General features: G+C 60.5%; 1 protein-coding gene across 2 annotated transcripts in view; it reads right to left on the bottom strand.

The window, feature by feature from the left end:
• CPNE7 (copine 7) overlaps nucleotides 1-15,641 on the bottom strand; it is a 43,159-nt gene that overhangs the window by 8,984 nt on the left and 18,534 nt on the right. For both annotated transcript variants that reach the window (XM_030581972.1, XM_030581973.1), the window contains exons 4-15: nucleotides 14,788-14,862; nucleotides 13,826-13,900; nucleotides 12,543-12,626; nucleotides 10,835-10,924; nucleotides 10,183-10,281; nucleotides 9,444-9,530; nucleotides 8,827-8,886; nucleotides 6,138-6,271; nucleotides 4,806-4,860; nucleotides 4,052-4,103; nucleotides 3,437-3,570; nucleotides 816-1,052 (exon numbers count right to left, since the gene is read on the bottom strand). In XM_030581972.1, the coding sequence (XP_030437832.1) occupies nucleotides 816-1,052; nucleotides 3,437-3,570; nucleotides 4,052-4,103; nucleotides 4,806-4,860; nucleotides 6,138-6,271; nucleotides 8,827-8,886; nucleotides 9,444-9,530; nucleotides 10,183-10,281; nucleotides 10,835-10,924; nucleotides 12,543-12,626; nucleotides 13,826-13,900; nucleotides 14,788-14,862 (1,182 nt within the window). The remainder of the gene's footprint in view (nucleotides 1-815; nucleotides 1,053-3,436; nucleotides 3,571-4,051; nucleotides 4,104-4,805; nucleotides 4,861-6,137; nucleotides 6,272-8,826; nucleotides 8,887-9,443; nucleotides 9,531-10,182; nucleotides 10,282-10,834; nucleotides 10,925-12,542; nucleotides 12,627-13,825; nucleotides 13,901-14,787; nucleotides 14,863-15,641) is intronic.

Raw genomic sequence — 15,641 nt, 5'->3', positions numbered from 1 at the left:
CAGACAAGGAGCTCCGTGTAAATCGGAAGCTGGTCTCCCTCACCAACAGAAGCTGGTCCAATGGAAGCTGTTCTCTCACCCACTTTGTCTCACCTTTTGTTTCAGCATGGAGCCCAGAGACCATGCGGGTGTCTGGAGCCCCTTGGCTGGGTAAAGGCCAAGGATGTCCCCCTCAGTCCCCTGTGAGCCGCAGGTCAGGAGAGTTTCCTTCGAGGCACAGAGCAAGGACATGGTTTCACTGAACAGGGAGCGAGGGCAGCCAGACTGAGACAGGGCCCATGGAAACCACAGGGGGTGTTAGGTGTTTTTTTACCCCCTCATTAGCTGCCTTCACCAACAGCACAAACCCTGAATCCTGCCCCTGTGGCCCTTGAGAGGTTCAGCAGAGCAGGATGGCACCAGGCCACCCTCCTCTGGGAGCCCCGCAGTGCCAGGGCAGGCCTGAGCCTCTCTGATTTTGAGGATACTGCCAGCCCCTTTCCTAGCCCTCCGAAGTGCATCTCTGTAGGTATCCCACAGCCCTCATCACTGAATGCAGCCCTTGACTTACCCTCATGGCACCTTGGGAGGGGTGGCAGTGTCATCAGCCCTGGTGATGGGGAAACTGAGGCAGGGAGCCACAAAGGGACTTGCCCATAGCCAGAGATGGAGTCTGTGGCAGAGCCAGGATGTGACCCCAAGTCACCCAAGTCCCAGCCCTGTGCCCTACCCACTAAACCATCCTCCCTGATGCCACGGTGATGGGCACGCCACAGACACGTGCGGTGGTGGCAGCCATGCGGTCATTACGGAAGGGGTCTCAGGGGCTGACTCACGTTCTTGAACTCTCTGAAGGGGACGAACTGCACGATGTCCCGGAGGACGGGCTCCCCCTTCGGGGAGCGCAGGACCCCGTCGTCCCCGTCCAGGATCTGCATGTCGGTGAAGTCCGCGTTGCCCACCCCTACGATGATGATGGACATGGGGAGGTAGGAGGCCCGCACGATGGCCTCCCGCGTGTCCGCCATGTCGGTCACCACCCCGTCCGTCAGGATCAGCAGGATGTAGTATTGCTGTGGGGCAAAGTGGGGAGAGCGGCTATGGGTGACTGGGCAGAGCTGAGCTAGCCCCCCGCCCCAGTGCAGGCAGTGACTGATTCCTTGCTCCTCGTCAAGCCCCATCTTACGGCTGCTGGTTCCCGACTCCCTCAGCACCCTGACAGACAGAGCGGGGTCAGCACACAGGTTGACAACGATGCATTATGCTGTCATTAATTGATGGCTCAGCCGGCGCGGTAAATGATTCAGTGAGCAAATAGCCAGGGAGGTCCCAGAAGAAAATGACATTTTCCTAAAACACTCCACATCCGCAGGTGTAAATAATTGACGGGATTTTAATGAAAGGCCCCGCCCGCCCTACCCAGTGCACACACGCACACAGAGCCAGTCCATGGAAGACGCCCCGAGACGCACTGTGACCAAGTGGGAATGTTCGTGCTGTGTTATGTGAATGCTGAGAGGGGATATTGACCTGTGGAGGTTGCAGGGGAGTTGTGCTGGGACGGCCTGCACTGGGGAAGGGAGGATACCTGAGCATGTAACCTGAGAACCCATGAGGGGGTTGGAGGCCAGGTAACACCTCTGCCCCGGAAATTGGAAAAGGACAAAGGCTGGGGGAGGAACCGGGGGGAGGCTGAGTGGGAGGCTGGAGGGAGTTTCAGTTTTGGAGCTGGCTGGAAATGGAGAGGGGCGCCCCGACGGGGCTCGGGCCTCCCAACGGGGCTGTGGCCTCCCTGGGCCCCCAGATGGACCTAACTAAAGGGGGTCCTGTTGTCTGTACAGGCAAGACCTGTTCTGGACTGTGTTCCTGTCGTCTAAATAAACCTCTGTTTTACTGGCTGGCTAAGAGTCTTGTCTGACTGCGAGGTAGGGGTGCAGGACTCTGTGGCTTCCCCAGGACCCCGCCTGGGTGGGCTCGCTGTGGGAAGCACACGGAGGGGCAGAGGATGCTGAATACTCCAAGGAGAGACCCAGGAGGTGAAGACGTGTGAGCTTCTTGCCCTGAACAAGTCTGCTCCAAGGGAGAGGAGGCTCCCCAAAGTCCTGACTGGCTTTGTGGGGAGCAGTTCCGGAGCATTGCCCGGTGACTCCGTGACACCAGGTGATCAGGGGCGTTGCATGGAGACTGGGATAACTGGCCCCACTGGACTCTGGCACTGCATCTCCGGAGCCAGAAATCTGCTCCATGTATCCCTGTCACTCCACTGCCCCCAAAGAGCTCCGTGCAACCTCACGCCTTTTCTTACTCAGCTAGCCTGGCCCAGTAACTCCACACTGACCTGCCAGAAACTACACAGGCCTCTGAGGGTTTGGCTATTTATCCACAGCTGATCGAATGTTCCTGCAGGACATGAGGCCACTGCATGAGCAGAGGGGAGAGGAGGCCTGTTCCGAGGAGTCCCTGAACTCGGGATCTTCTAATAAGCACTTGGCTTCTGTCACGTGCTCCAGGTCCACCAGGGCCAAGCACGCCGGCTGTGCTGTGGAATGGGCTGCAAATGTCTGTTCAGGCAGATGTCCTGCATGTGAGGCTGGGCGCTTGCTGCCATGTTAAACATTCCCGGCACGTGCGGCTGAGATAGGAGCTGGCATTCCTTCGATGGCCAGGGGCTAGCTCTGATGCCCAGCCAGCAGCCATGGGGCTGACAGTAGCAGTGCTGAGCCATGCTGGGCAGGACTGGCCTCTCCCTGCTAGGCCTGAGTCCCGAGTGATGGGCCTTCCCCACAGCCTGGAATGTCTCACTCTGAGGAAGCTTTCCCTGGCTCTCAGCTGAAGGTTCATGTTGTTTCACCCCATCTCTGCTCGGTGCACTCCCTCTTCCCCGCCACTAACTCCTGCTCCTGCCTGGTGCTTGTGCTGCAGCAGCTCTCCGAGGAGCAGACTCAGCATCCGCCACAGCGTAAGAGGAACACTTTGCCCTTCCAGCTGAGGGGTGCAGAGCGAACTCAGCCTCCCAGCGCCCCGGGAGCAATACAGCCCCAGGGCGCAGATGAAGAACATTTGCAAAAGTGCCCTGCTGTCTTAGGAGCCGATGTCCCATTTGACAACTAACCTGGCATCGGACCCTCTCTGAGTCAATGGGCCGTAGTCGCTTTGACAGTGTTACCCTAAGCAACCTGCCCCAGGCCACGGCAGCAGCCTCTCGCCTTGGGATCCCGGGGAGATCACATGAGAAAGGAGGGTCTCAGCCAGGTCCCTCACGTTGCAAACACCACCACGCTACGGGCACAGCTGGCACTCTGTGCCCAGCCCAGGATTGTGCCCTCACAGAGCTGCGTGGCAGAGGCTTACACAGCACAGTTGGAGAGTCTGCATCCAGGCAGAAGCAAGTGCCGGAGATCCGAGGCCCCTTGGCCTGCGGTGCAGGCAGCATGGTAAGAAAGGGGCAGATACTCACAGAAGCCTCCTTCGTTCTCTCCTCCGCCGCTGCCACCCTGGCCACCTTGGAGATGATGGGGGACACGTTGGTGGGGCCGTAGAGCTGGATTTTTGGCAGGCAGTTCTGGTAGGATTCCACCACGCCCTGAATTCCTAGTGGGGGACATCAAATCGGGTGACGAGCCGCCCGGCCCAGCAATTCCACGGCCCAGGGCCGCTAACCTCTCCCTGCCCATCCGCTGTGAGGACACTAATGAGGCAGGTCCAGGCCCCACTGCCCGGCTCCACCCACGTGCCCAGCAGACAGGCTGCCAGGATTCAGCCATTCCTCGTGGGGCGCTGACAGTGGTCAGCGAGGGGGCCCAGGAAGCCTCGGGAGGAGGGCCCCGGATTGGAGCATGGTCCGTTTCCAGCGCAGAGGCCATGACTTGCTGGGAAGGAGGGGAAGCGTCCGTGCTCAGCAGCCAGAGAGGGGGTGGGAGCAGGGCCGTCGGGGGCAGCTGCACTCGGGCCCGCAAACCCCCCTCACACACACTCCCAGCAGCGAGGGCTAGATGGGGTGAGGCCTGGCTGCCCCCGGGACCCTGGCATGGCGTTCAGCAGCCTGGCTCTCACTCTGCTGCCAGCCTCTTACCTTCACACTCGTCATCATCCGGATTGAAGTTGATGGCGAAATCATGGGAAACCTACCAGAGAGCAGAGAATGAAGGGGGGGGGGGCTCCTGGCCCTTCATGACCCCCCACTGCCCCTTTCTGTGCAGCGAGGGCACGTCTCTAGCCCTGCCTCTCGCCTCCCCGGCTGGACTCTGGCTAAAGGGCAAACAACGCAGGGGCTGTTCCTGCCTCCTCGTGCGAAGCCCTCGCACTGCTCGGCCTCAGCCCTCCCCGGCACATGCTCTGGAGACCACACTTAGTCCTGTCATTTCTCTGGGGGTCTTTGTCTGCTCTGCTCTATAGAAATGGCAGGTGCCGTCGACGTGATGTGACGTGACGTGTCCTGTCAGGGCTGCGCGCTGCTCCCCGGGACGGAGCCCACTCGGCAGCGCCAGCGAGAGGGAGGCCTGCCCAACCGAATCCATCCAAAACCCTCCACGCCCTGAACAGGGGGAATCAAGGCAGGTGAGCTGGGAGCAGCTGAGGCAAGCAGGAGCTGCCCAGCCCGGCCTGCCAACATCACAGCCCCGGACAGGAGCATCCCCTCCCCCTGCTCCTCAGTCCATCACCTCCCCTACCCCCACTCCTCAGCCCCCCTATAGCCTCTCCTGTATCTCAGCCCCTGTAGCCTCCTCCGCCCTACGCTCCTCAGCCCCCGTAACCTCCCCGGCCCCCACCATGCTGCTCCTCAACTCCCCCCCGCAGTCCTGTTTCTTACCCTGCAGGGGTCTTACCTCGTACTTGGGCGGGATCCTTGCACCAAACCCTAAGGCGGAGAATTTCTTATCGCTGGAAGGAAGCAGAAGTCAGATGCTGCTCCAGTGCCCCAGCACCCAAAGCGCCCCCATGCCTCATAAAGGGATCTCCAGGGAGTGAGGGGCCCAGACAGGGCACAATGAACCCTGACGCAGAGCCTCCAGTCGGCAACACCAGCCCCTCCCCGCTCAGCGTCTGCAACAGAGCCCTCTGCCCCAGGAGCCCCCCGGAACGGACCAGTACCATGGTAAAGTGCAGGGACTCCTGCCAGGCCCCGGCCCCACCTGGCATGGGGGTGCCCGGGGAGCACTCCGTGTATTGCCGCCCTCTCCTGCACTGGGAGGGGCCTATCCCAGCCAGCTCCCAGCAGTGGAAGGGCTTGGCAGCTGAGGAGTCGGCCAAGCTGGGGCACTTCTCGTTGGGGCAGCAGGGGGGTGGGCAGCTTTGGGGGTGTCTGGGGCCTTGTCATTTCTGTGTGGCAGAGCCTACAAAAACCCAGAGAGGAAGACCTGGCCCAGACGCAGCTGGGCTGCTGTGTGTGTATGTGTGTGTGTGTTACAGAGTGGGGGGAGTCAGGACCCAGCACCCCCCACCTTTTTGATTTACTGTGACTTTTAGCCAGCCAGTAAAACAGAAGGTTTATTAGACGACAGGAACACAGTCCAAGCAGGGCTTGTAGGTGTCACAGAGTGTGGGGGAGTCCGGCCCTGCACCCCTCTTCCTGGGACCCACAGTGACTCTCAGCCAGCCAGTAAAACAGAAGATTTATTGGACAACAGGAACACAGGTTACAGCAGAGCTTGCAGGCACAGTCAGGACCCCTCCACTGAGTCCTTCTGGGCTTTCAGGGTGCTTGGATCCTAGCTAGGATACCCTGAATTCCGCCCACACAGCCCCAAGCCCAAACGCAAACTGCTTCCCTCCTGCCACCCCCTTCCTTTGTCCCCTTCCCGGGCAAAGGTGTTGACCTTTCCCCTCCCTTACCTAGCTCAGGTTACAGGCCCTGGCATCGTCCATCCCCTAAAGTCCTCCTCTGCTCTCCCACTCCCCACACAGACAGTCCCTACTGCATCACAGTAGGTACAACCAGGACCCCTTAGCCAGGTTTTTTTGGCGGGGGGGGGGTCGCCCAGCAGGCCAGTGGACATGGGGGGCTCCTGTGGGCATGCAGCAGCTGAGAGAGCAGGGCCCAACAGGTGGGAGCCTAGGCAGCCAGCTCTGAACTCCTGTATTCCCCAGAGGGGCTGGGCAGGCTGGCGGGGATGTTCGCCAGACAGGCCAGGCACAGACAGAGCCCAGGGCCGTCTCACCTGTCGTAGTCCTGGCAAATCTCTCCCACTGCCACCAGTGCCTTCAGGTACTCGTTGGGCTGGTAGGGGTTGATGTAGTGTAGAGAGCAGCTGTTCCGGGGGTCCCCGTTCGACGCTGTGAAATCAATAGCCACCTGGGATCGGAAGGCAGGCGGTCAGCAGAGCCAGCCCTGGACTCACGAAGCAGGTAGGTGGAAGTATCCAGCAGTAAAAGGCTTTTTAAACCCACCTTTGCTAACCGCCCCCCCCCCCAACATCCTCCCGGCACCTCCTCGCTCATGGACGTTAGCCCAGTGTGCACCATGGTTTGCAATAAGGGCTGGGGGTGATGCCACATGCGAGGTGGCACCGGCGACAGAGCAGGTGTCAAGAGCAGCGGGGAGGAGTTTTCTAGAAGTTCCTGCAAACTTCTTTCATTGCTGCTCGGAAGGGACAGGCGGCCAGCAGGGCTGAGCTAAGCCCGCCGGCGTTTCTGCTCTGCCGTTCCCCTTCAAGCCATGTCATGGAGTGATGTGACATGATGTCTCACAACATGACAGGCCTTGCTCCCAGGACCAACCATGGCTCTCGGCTTGTCTCATGCTGAGGAGCAGAGCCAAGCAGTCTGCTTCCCGCATGTTGCGGGTCTGACTCATTCTGAGAAGAAGATGCTTTTGCAAAATGCAGTCTGGAGGCTGGTTGTTTTTTCATTTTTAATGAGGAATCTGTGCAAAGTACCAGCAAAGGTCTAACAGCAGGGAATGCAAAACGCTAAGGAGCGGAGGGAAGGAACCTGGCTCATGTCCAGCACCAGAGTGTGACAGAGACTCAGGTGCAAAGCCAAGGAAGGAAGATGTTTTCAGGGACTGATATGCATTTGCATGTGCAAAAAACTATGCACACCCATGTGCTTAACTTACATGTGCAGTTGTACGCACAACTCAGCTAGCTGCAAGTGCAGTAGGTGGTTTAAATGCACAACTACCCAGCTGTGTGTGCATGTGCAATTCTTGCACATCCCAGGCCCCTACAGTCTGCAGGGAAAGAAGCTCACTAGTTTGTGTTTTAATTAATAGGACTGGAGTACGACAAAGAAAACTGCACCATGACTGGCTCTGAGGTGTCAGTAGCCCTTGAGAAGCCACTTAAAGCCTTACTGGACTCAGAGAGTTAAACAGTGCATCTGCATCCCGCCTTTCTCTAGCAAACTGAATCTCGAGGGGGAAAGAAACCTGCCCCAGGGTCCAAGCAGGGGCTCCGGACTGCTGCTGGCTGCACTAGGTATGTCCAGTTCGAGCTCACCTCCTGCATGGCTGATTGTGGAGACTACGCCCTGAAGGTCTGGGGATCTCACTGAGGTGCTAATGGATGACTATGGCCAAGCAGGAGCAGTACCGACTGCTGAGCCAGCAGTTAAACAGCATGGGGCAGGTTCACTGGTCCGTTCTGGCTGTATTGTCCCAGTCCAGCCAGGGAAGCAGCTGTAAAATCAGCCACGCTAGCCAGTTCATCAGGGTTTACGGCTGCTGTGTACATGAGGCCGCGTGCTTTTCTTGTTAATCATGTAACACTGCGCTGTCCCTCCGAGGCAGCACACAGCGAGCAGGGCTGGTGCAAGGATGTTTCGCACCCTAGGCAAAACTTCCACCTTAGCGCCCCCCCGCCCCCGCAGCAGCTCCTCCTCCCCCGCCCTGAGGCACCCCTTTGCAGCAGCTCCCCACCCTCTGCCCTGAGGCACCCCTCCCACCCCAGCTCACCCCTGCTCCGTGCACAAGCACCAGCATCCTGAGCAGGCCGTGGCTGCTTCACTTCTCCTGCCTCTCAGGCTTGTGGTGCCTAAGCTGACTAGTGCCGCAAGCCTGGAAGGCAGAAGTGAAGCAGCCACGGCGTGCTCGGGGAGGAGGCAGGGCAGGGCTAAGCTGGGGTGGGGAGTTCCCGTGCATGCCCCACCCCTCCCCTTGCTGCAGGCGGCCCTCCCTGCGCTCCCCTGCCCCAGCTCCCTCTGCCTAAATGCCAGCGGCGACTGTCGCTGCTGAAGAAAATGGCGCCCCCCAAATCCCAGCGCCCTAGGCGACCACCTAGGTCACCTAAATGGTTGCACCGGCCCTGACAGCGAGGCAGAGAGACAGGAGCCGTGCTACAGAGCCACGCATCTGCAGGGCTGAGAGCTTGGGGAACCACATATTTCTCTTTAGGCATGAAGCTACAAGCCCTTCCAAATGCTCCTGCTGGGGGCCCTGTAACAGCAGGGCATGGCCGAGGAGCAGCTCGTCAGCCCACTTTGCCGTTCATTTCCTTACGGGTGGAACGACCCTGTGCTGATACAGGGTGCGGGATGGACAGGCCAGGAAGCCTAATGATCCCGATACTGGCAGAGGGAAGCTTGTGCTCTGTGCCCACGAAGCCCTTGGCCCCTCTGTGTGCCATGGAGATCTTCCCCCCAGGAACCAGACAGCGACCCACCAAACACGTGTCCCATAGGCCGCTAAGCAGCCTCCTGAACTAGTGCCCCATGGAATGCCCTATGCCTGATCTCCAGCCTCCTGCCTCATCCGCTCCCCGGGATGGGCCTGAGCAGGATCAGCTCCTGTGCAAAGTTCTAACACTTCTGTCCTGGGACCCAGGACAAAGTTTGCTCCGGGCTCACTGCTCATCCCGCCATCCCCGCTGGGGAGGCCTTGCCAGCGGAGGGACAGGGCGTGCTCCTTACCGTGAAGTGGATCTGGCATCCGCCCATGATGTAATCCAGGAAGGAGTAGACCCTGTGGAGCTTCCAAACAAAGGCCGTGTTAGGCAGCCCCTGACAGCACAGCCCAGAGCTCTTCTGGCTTGCTGGCTGTCCTTTCCCGGCAGCGATCCAGGCACAAGCAGCCCGGAAGGACAGACACGAGCAGAGCATTCTGCACTGCTAACAGCTCAATTGCCTGCCAGACAGCATGGGGACACAGCAGCCGCCCGCCGGACGCTGGGAGCCAAGGAGGCTGTTGCAAGGGGAGGGATATGGATACAGCAAGACATGTGTGTCAGTGTCCCCGAGCCAGGACAGAGCTCTTCTTGTCACTGCTCCTTTACCAAACAGCCTCAGAGGGGGAATATGTCCTGCAGGCTTGTCCGACCAGGCCCCTGTCCCAGAGTACAAAGGCGCTTTCGCCTCCTGCTAGCCCCTCTGGCATCGAGGTGCCAGGACAGCCGAGGGGCACTGAGTCACCCTTGGCACTGGGCTGCTTCCCTTGGGGTCACCACAGGGTGCTGCAATTCAGGGCACAAGGGCTGATGTGAGAGCTCCTGGAAACGCCAAGGGCAGGTTCAGCCCGGCTCCTGTCTCACCTTCAGATCCAGTAAGATGACCACGCCTGAGTTCTTGTAATTTCGTTTCTTGATTTTGTACTTTGGGTTCATGCAGTCCCACTGCACCTTGGAGCACAACAGAGAGAGAGCAGGGGAGATCTGTGATTTGCGGACGAGCAGCCCTGGAGCTCAGCCAGACGTGCCAAGCACCACAACAACACGCAGCACCCCCGGGCATCCCTGCAGTGACGTGCCCCACCGGTCCTGGCCTACAGCTTCCGGCAGCGCTGCACACACACACGAGTCACACACCCAGACTGTGCACCCGGCAAACAGCGAACCCCAGAGCTAGGCAGACAAGGGGAAATCTGTGTCACAAAACAGCTCAAAAACATCCCGGAACATTTCAGGGGGTTGGTCTGATAGTTTGAGGATTTTGCCTTTTCTCATTTTAAACGTCAAGGAAGGGGGAGAAGAGAGGGAAAAAACAAAGACCACAAAACAAACGCAACCCATTTTTGTTTTAGTTTTCCTAGATTCCCACCTCCTTCCCCCAAAAAAATGGAAAAATGTGAAACCACCGTGTTAGGGACAATTGTTGAAAGTCGGCTAATTTCAGGGAAAAAGTTTTGCCCCAACATGTGACCAACTCAGGCAAATACCCAGCACACACACGGAAAGGGCTTTGACACGGAACGGCCGAGTCACCTCACGTCACCAGCAGCCAGCCCACCTGGAGACCCACGTGCGTAGGGTCCCCCCCCCCCCCGCAACAAACCTTGTTCTCCCCACTCGCTTTCTGCATTTCCTCAAACGTGGTGTAAAACTCTCCGATGAAGTCGTGTTTTCCCCGGGAGTCGTAGTCCCAGACGACACACTGTAAGGAGAGGAGCTCAGCTCAGCTAGAGGGTCCCACCTCATTCACCCCCTCTCTAGGGAGGGGCCTTTCCCAGCCCCCAGCATCCCCCCCACACTCACCTTGGACCCTCGCCGTGGATATGCACCCAGCCCTGACTGTGCATGCAGCATGGTGTCCTTCTTCCAGCCCTGAGCTATATAGACACTTCAGAGGAAGGGCCCAATGCCCCTGGACAGCTATGTAAGCACACGAGGGGGGTACTTACCCTTCTTGGGGGCCAGGTCAGGCTCTGAAGCAGGAGGACTGAAGGCCCTGGTCATGTGTCTGTGCGTTTGTGAGGGTAGCCTCTACAGTGACACTAACACATGGGTGTCCTGTGGCAGTGAGTTCCACAGGCCAAGCCTATGTTGCATCAGGATGCATTTCCTCTGATACATTGTTGCCTTTGACCCTGGGGGCAGGTTGCACTGTGATGGGGCCAGACCCCCTTGCAGGAGTCTCGGTGAAGTGGCCCCTTTCAGCTCCCCCGAGGGCGGTGGCTACTCAGGGCTTCCCCCCTTCCCTTCCTCACCCTCAGCTTCCTCATCTCCTCGCAGCTGCACAGCGAGTTCAGCGAGACCTTGAACGGCTCCCAGACAGGGCTCAGGTTGTTCTTGACCACCTGTAAACACAAGAGGGTAGTGGGAACGTGCTGCATACGGCCTGTTGGGGCACCCCGGGTGATGAGCAGGGTGCCCGCCGGGCTTTGATCTGCCAGAGGCCCAATGGGCTTTGCAAACAGCCCTGAGTGGCCCTTGCCCTCCACCAACTCCTGTGGGCTGAGGCACAGGGAGGGAAGGACCCTGCCCAGGGTCATGCAGGATCCAGGCAGTCCCATGCCCAGCCCTGTGCTCTAGCTGGCACAGAGTCCCCGGGTGATGCTCTGGAACTGCTCCCCACAACGCCAGGCAGGCCCTTGGGGAGCCTCCTCTCCCTCAGAGCAGACTGTCCTCAGGGCAAGAAGCTCACACGGCTTCACCTCCTGGATCTCTCCTTGGAGCATTCAGCATCCTCTGCCCCTCCGGGTGCTTCCCACAGTGAGCTCACCCCAGCGGGGTCCTGGGGAAGCCACCGGGTCCTGCATCCCCACTTTGCAGTCAGACGTGACTCTCGGCCAGCCAGTAAAACAGAGGTTTATTTAGACGACAGGAACACAGTCCAAAACAGGTCTTGCCGGTACAGACAACAGGACCCCCTTTAGTTAGGTCCATCTGGGGCCCCCAGGGAGGTCACAGCCCCTTTGGGGCACCCCTCTCCATTTCCCAGCCAGCTCCAAACTGACACTCCCCCCAGCCTCTCACTCAGCCTCCCCCAGGTTCCTCCCCCAGCCTTTGTGTCCTTTGTTCAGTGTCCCCGGCAGAGGTGTTACCTGGCCTCCAACCCCCTCCTGGTTCTCAGGTTACATGCTCAGGTATCCTCCCTTCCCTAGTGCAGCCATCCCAGCCCAACTCCCCTGCAACCTCCCCAGGTCAATACTCCCCTCTCAGCATTCACATAACACAGCACGAACATTCCCATTTCGTCACACTAGCCCCTAGCCTGCGCTCCGGCAGGGGGAGGTGCCAGGCAGCCATGTCCTAGACAAGAGACTCCCTGGAGCAGCATCTATTGCCCCTCTCGCCTCTGTCTCTCCCCTCCCTGCAGGCTCCCACCAGGAAGGGAATGGCAGGGCCCAGGTGGCTGGTGGGCCGGACAGCACCTGACAGCGTAACAGCTCTGCTAGGTGCCTAATCCTCCTAGGCCCCCCGTCAGGGAGGCATGAGCAGAGCAGCAACAGGCACTTCCATGGTGCGCTGCCAGCACAGGGAGCAGCAGGGGCGGGGGCGGGGGCCGTCATTCATCCCCTCCCTTCCCAGGCAGAGCCCATTACAGCTCTGGGGGCCCTGCTCTGCCAGGGGAGAGGAGCAGGCAGGGGAGGATCCTCTGGCAGCATGGAGCCACGGGGAGCTTTCCAGGCATGGCGCTCTCCCCCTCCGCTGCCCGTCCTCTCCTGCGGGGGGAGCTGCCTGGGGTTGACAAGCACCTCCTGCTGGGGCTGGAGCTGGGGGCACGGGGCGAGGGCTCCAGCGTCCCCACCAGCCCCTTCTCTGCACCCCATCACCCCATCCCCCCAGCCCCTCCTCCACCCCACTCCCATCCCTTTCACCCCCACTTCCATCACTGCCCACCCTTGTCTCCATTCCCTTCCCCCTGGGTGGCAGCGGGGGCTCCTTGGAGGTTCTGCCACGGCGGGGACCCACCTCAGTGCGATACACCAGCTGCTCGCTCCTGTCGTCGTTGATCCGGTAGAGCTCCAGGAAAGGATCCGACTTGCTGAAGAGATCCTGCCAGGGGGTGGTCAGGGAGGCACGGTGAGCTCCATGGCTGGTGCTGCCCTCCCGCTCTGGGCAGAGCCAGCAGGGGGACAGCTCTGCCAGTCAGAGCAGCAGGACCAACCTCCGGACCATCTCCCCCAATACCCCCTAGACAGGGGACAAGCCGCCGGACCAGCCCTGCCCAGGATGGGGGCTCTGAGCACCCAGGGGCCACTGTGCCAACACTCCACACTCCCTCGCCCCTGCCATGGCCATGCTGGGCTCCTTCCCTGCCCCTGCTTGGTGCCCACTCTGGCCCTGGCCCCTGCCTGTGGCTCCTGCAGTCTCACTCTTTTGCCCAGCCAGCCTCTCTTGTGCTGTGCCCGCAGCAGCCTGCCCCAGTGACTCCCAGCCCTTGGCTATCACTGAACTGCCTCCCAGCATCCCTGCCAGCCCGTGCTTTCCCAAGGGGCTCCGGAGAGCGGGGCTGGGAGAGGGAGATCTTTCACCCCAGCAGGTGGGGGGAGCCCTTTGGACAGCTGGGTGCAGTGAGCTGGGTGGGGCTCGATTAGGACAGGGGCACCAGCACAACCCCCCCATCTCAGAGGGCAGGCTCAGCGGAGGGACAGAGCTCCATGTGTCCCGTCGCTGGGCAGGGCCATGGCTCGCTGACCAGGCTGCTGTGGGGTGAGCTGGCCTGGCTGCCATGGGCGACTCTAGACATTTCGCCACCCCAAGCACGGCGGCATGCCACGGGGGGTGCTCTGCCGGTTGCCGCTCCCGCGGCTCCGGTGGACCTCCCGCAGGCACACCTGTGGGAGGTCCACCAGAGCCACGGGACAAGCGGACCCTCCGCAGGCATGCCGCCAAAAGCTGGCTGCCTGTCACCCTCCGGGCGACTGGCTGAGCACCCCCCGCGGCATGCTGCCCCAAGTACGCACTTGGTGTGCAGGGACCTGGAGCCGCCCCTGCTGGCCGCTCCCATTGCGTGCTTTGCCAGGGGCAGCTCCAGCCTCCCCCAGCAGCACGCAAGCATTGGAAAGGTGCCGGAGGAGCGCCGGGGCCAGTTGGCAGCCACGGCTCCCAGCTCTCAGCAAATAACCACACTGGCTCCTCCATGCGGCCATTCCCAGGCTGCACCCCGCCCGATCCAGGGGGCTGGGGGCACCGTGGACTCAGCAAAGGCAGAGTGGAGTCTCTCGGCCACCCCCAGCGGTAGGCGAAGGTACCTTGTCATCCAGCTTCTTGGCCCGGAACGCCAGCTCCACGTAGCCATTGTTGCCAGAAATCTCTTCTGACAGCACCTGAGGGGAGAGCACCAAGGGACCCTCAGAGACAGGCAGCTGGTCAAAAGCCATTGTGCACATGCCACACGCCAGGCCAGGTGGCAGGGCCCGGAGAGGCCGTTGTGCACATGCCACATGCTAGGCCAGGTGGCATGGCCTGGAGAGGCAGCAGGGGCCAGGGGCCGCCATCCCAGCACACTCTTTAGTATGTTCTCCTTCACGTTCAAAGAGCACAATTCCTGCGCTGCACGGAGCAGGTGTCCCAGCAACACCCATACACCAGCTAGCGGGGCTGGACTCTGGGGAATGAATGTGGATTCCCCACTATGGGCAGGAGCCAGGGACCAGTGATGAGAACCTGGGTTCTCCTGGGGAGATGGCGGGGGCAGATCAGGGCTAGTCTGCATAGGGTGGGACGGGCTGGGGGGCAGGAGGAGACGGGCAATGGGAGTTTGGCCCTTACAGCAGTAGGATCTTCAGCACAAACCTAGCTGGTTGTGAGCCATACCAGAGCCCCAGAGGATGTGGCAGGACCCCTCTCTGGGGCAGACGGGGGGACAGCAGCATTAGAAATACAAAGAGGAGCTCCGGGCTGGGGGCAGCAGAGCACCACGCAGCTCTCTAGAGACAGCTCCTGCCCACAGAGTGCCAAGCTCCAGAGCCCGTCAGATGGGTACATGTGCTCAAGGGTTTCCTGGCAGAGCCGTGTGGCACTGAGGCAGCCAGAGCAGGGCACGGGGTGGCTCTGGGGTCTGCCCCTTCCTGTCCTTTTCCAAATGGAATGGTCCAAGCAGGCCCAGCCAAACGTGTTCCCCCCTCCCTGCAGGCTGCATGAGCAGCAGGACTGCTAGGAAGTGCAGAGCTGGAGCCAGCCTGGAGGCACAGGCCGGGCTGACCGCACTCACCGTGATGGTGGACTTGCCGGCGTACTTCCCGTACTTAAGAAACAGCGGCTTGGTCACCCGCTTCTGGGCCACGATCTGGAAGGGAAGATGATGGCATGAGTCGGGGAGGAGGGAGCCATGGGCCCATGCAATGCGCTGGAGATGGGGGCAGGGGACCCATGGGCCCACAGGGGAGATGGTGGCACTGGAGTCGCGCTGGAGCATGAGCAGCCATGCTGTGGGAGTCATCTCAGGAGAGGACTCAGGGGACACGGCGCATAAGTCACTCGGGGGACATTGGCGCGAGTCATGCTGAGGCACGAGTCATCCTGGAGGACGTCAGCATGGGGGCCAGTGAACCCCTGCGGATGGAACCAGCGCTGGGCCAAACCTGTGTCACACGCTGAGCTCCCCCAGCGATTCCCAAGCTGCAGGCGGAGGGCCTGGGGCTGCCAGGCTGTGGTTTCATGCACAGTGCTTGGCCTTTACTGACAGTCAGTGCTCAGATGTGCCAAGCAGCAGCACTTCCTGACAGCGTGGAAATCGCTCCCTTCTCCAGGAGCTGGGAACCACCCCTGCTACGTCAAGTTCTCCCCGGCCCTGGCCACGTTAACCCGCAGCATCGTCCCTCCGCTTTCCTCTCAGCCCTGGGGACTTCCAGTCCCACTAGCAATGACATTATAGACTATGTGGGGCTTCCCCAGCCCTGGGAGGTCAGCGCACAACGGATCCAATGCCAGCCCGTCCTCAGCCAGGAGTGTTCAGAACTCCCACACCTAGGCCATGCCGCTGATTGCAATGATGACATTCTGCAATGTGCAAATATGGTGGCAATACGTTCCTGGCACCGCTAAGCCCTTCTGCCAGCCACCCTG

This window comes from Gopherus evgoodei, chromosome 12, assembly GCF_007399415.2.
Source record: "Gopherus evgoodei ecotype Sinaloan lineage chromosome 12, rGopEvg1_v1.p, whole genome shotgun sequence".
In the NCBI taxonomy this organism is placed as follows: domain Eukaryota; kingdom Metazoa; phylum Chordata; order Testudines; family Testudinidae; genus Gopherus; species Gopherus evgoodei.
This window is presented reverse-complemented; position numbering and strand designations above follow the sequence as displayed.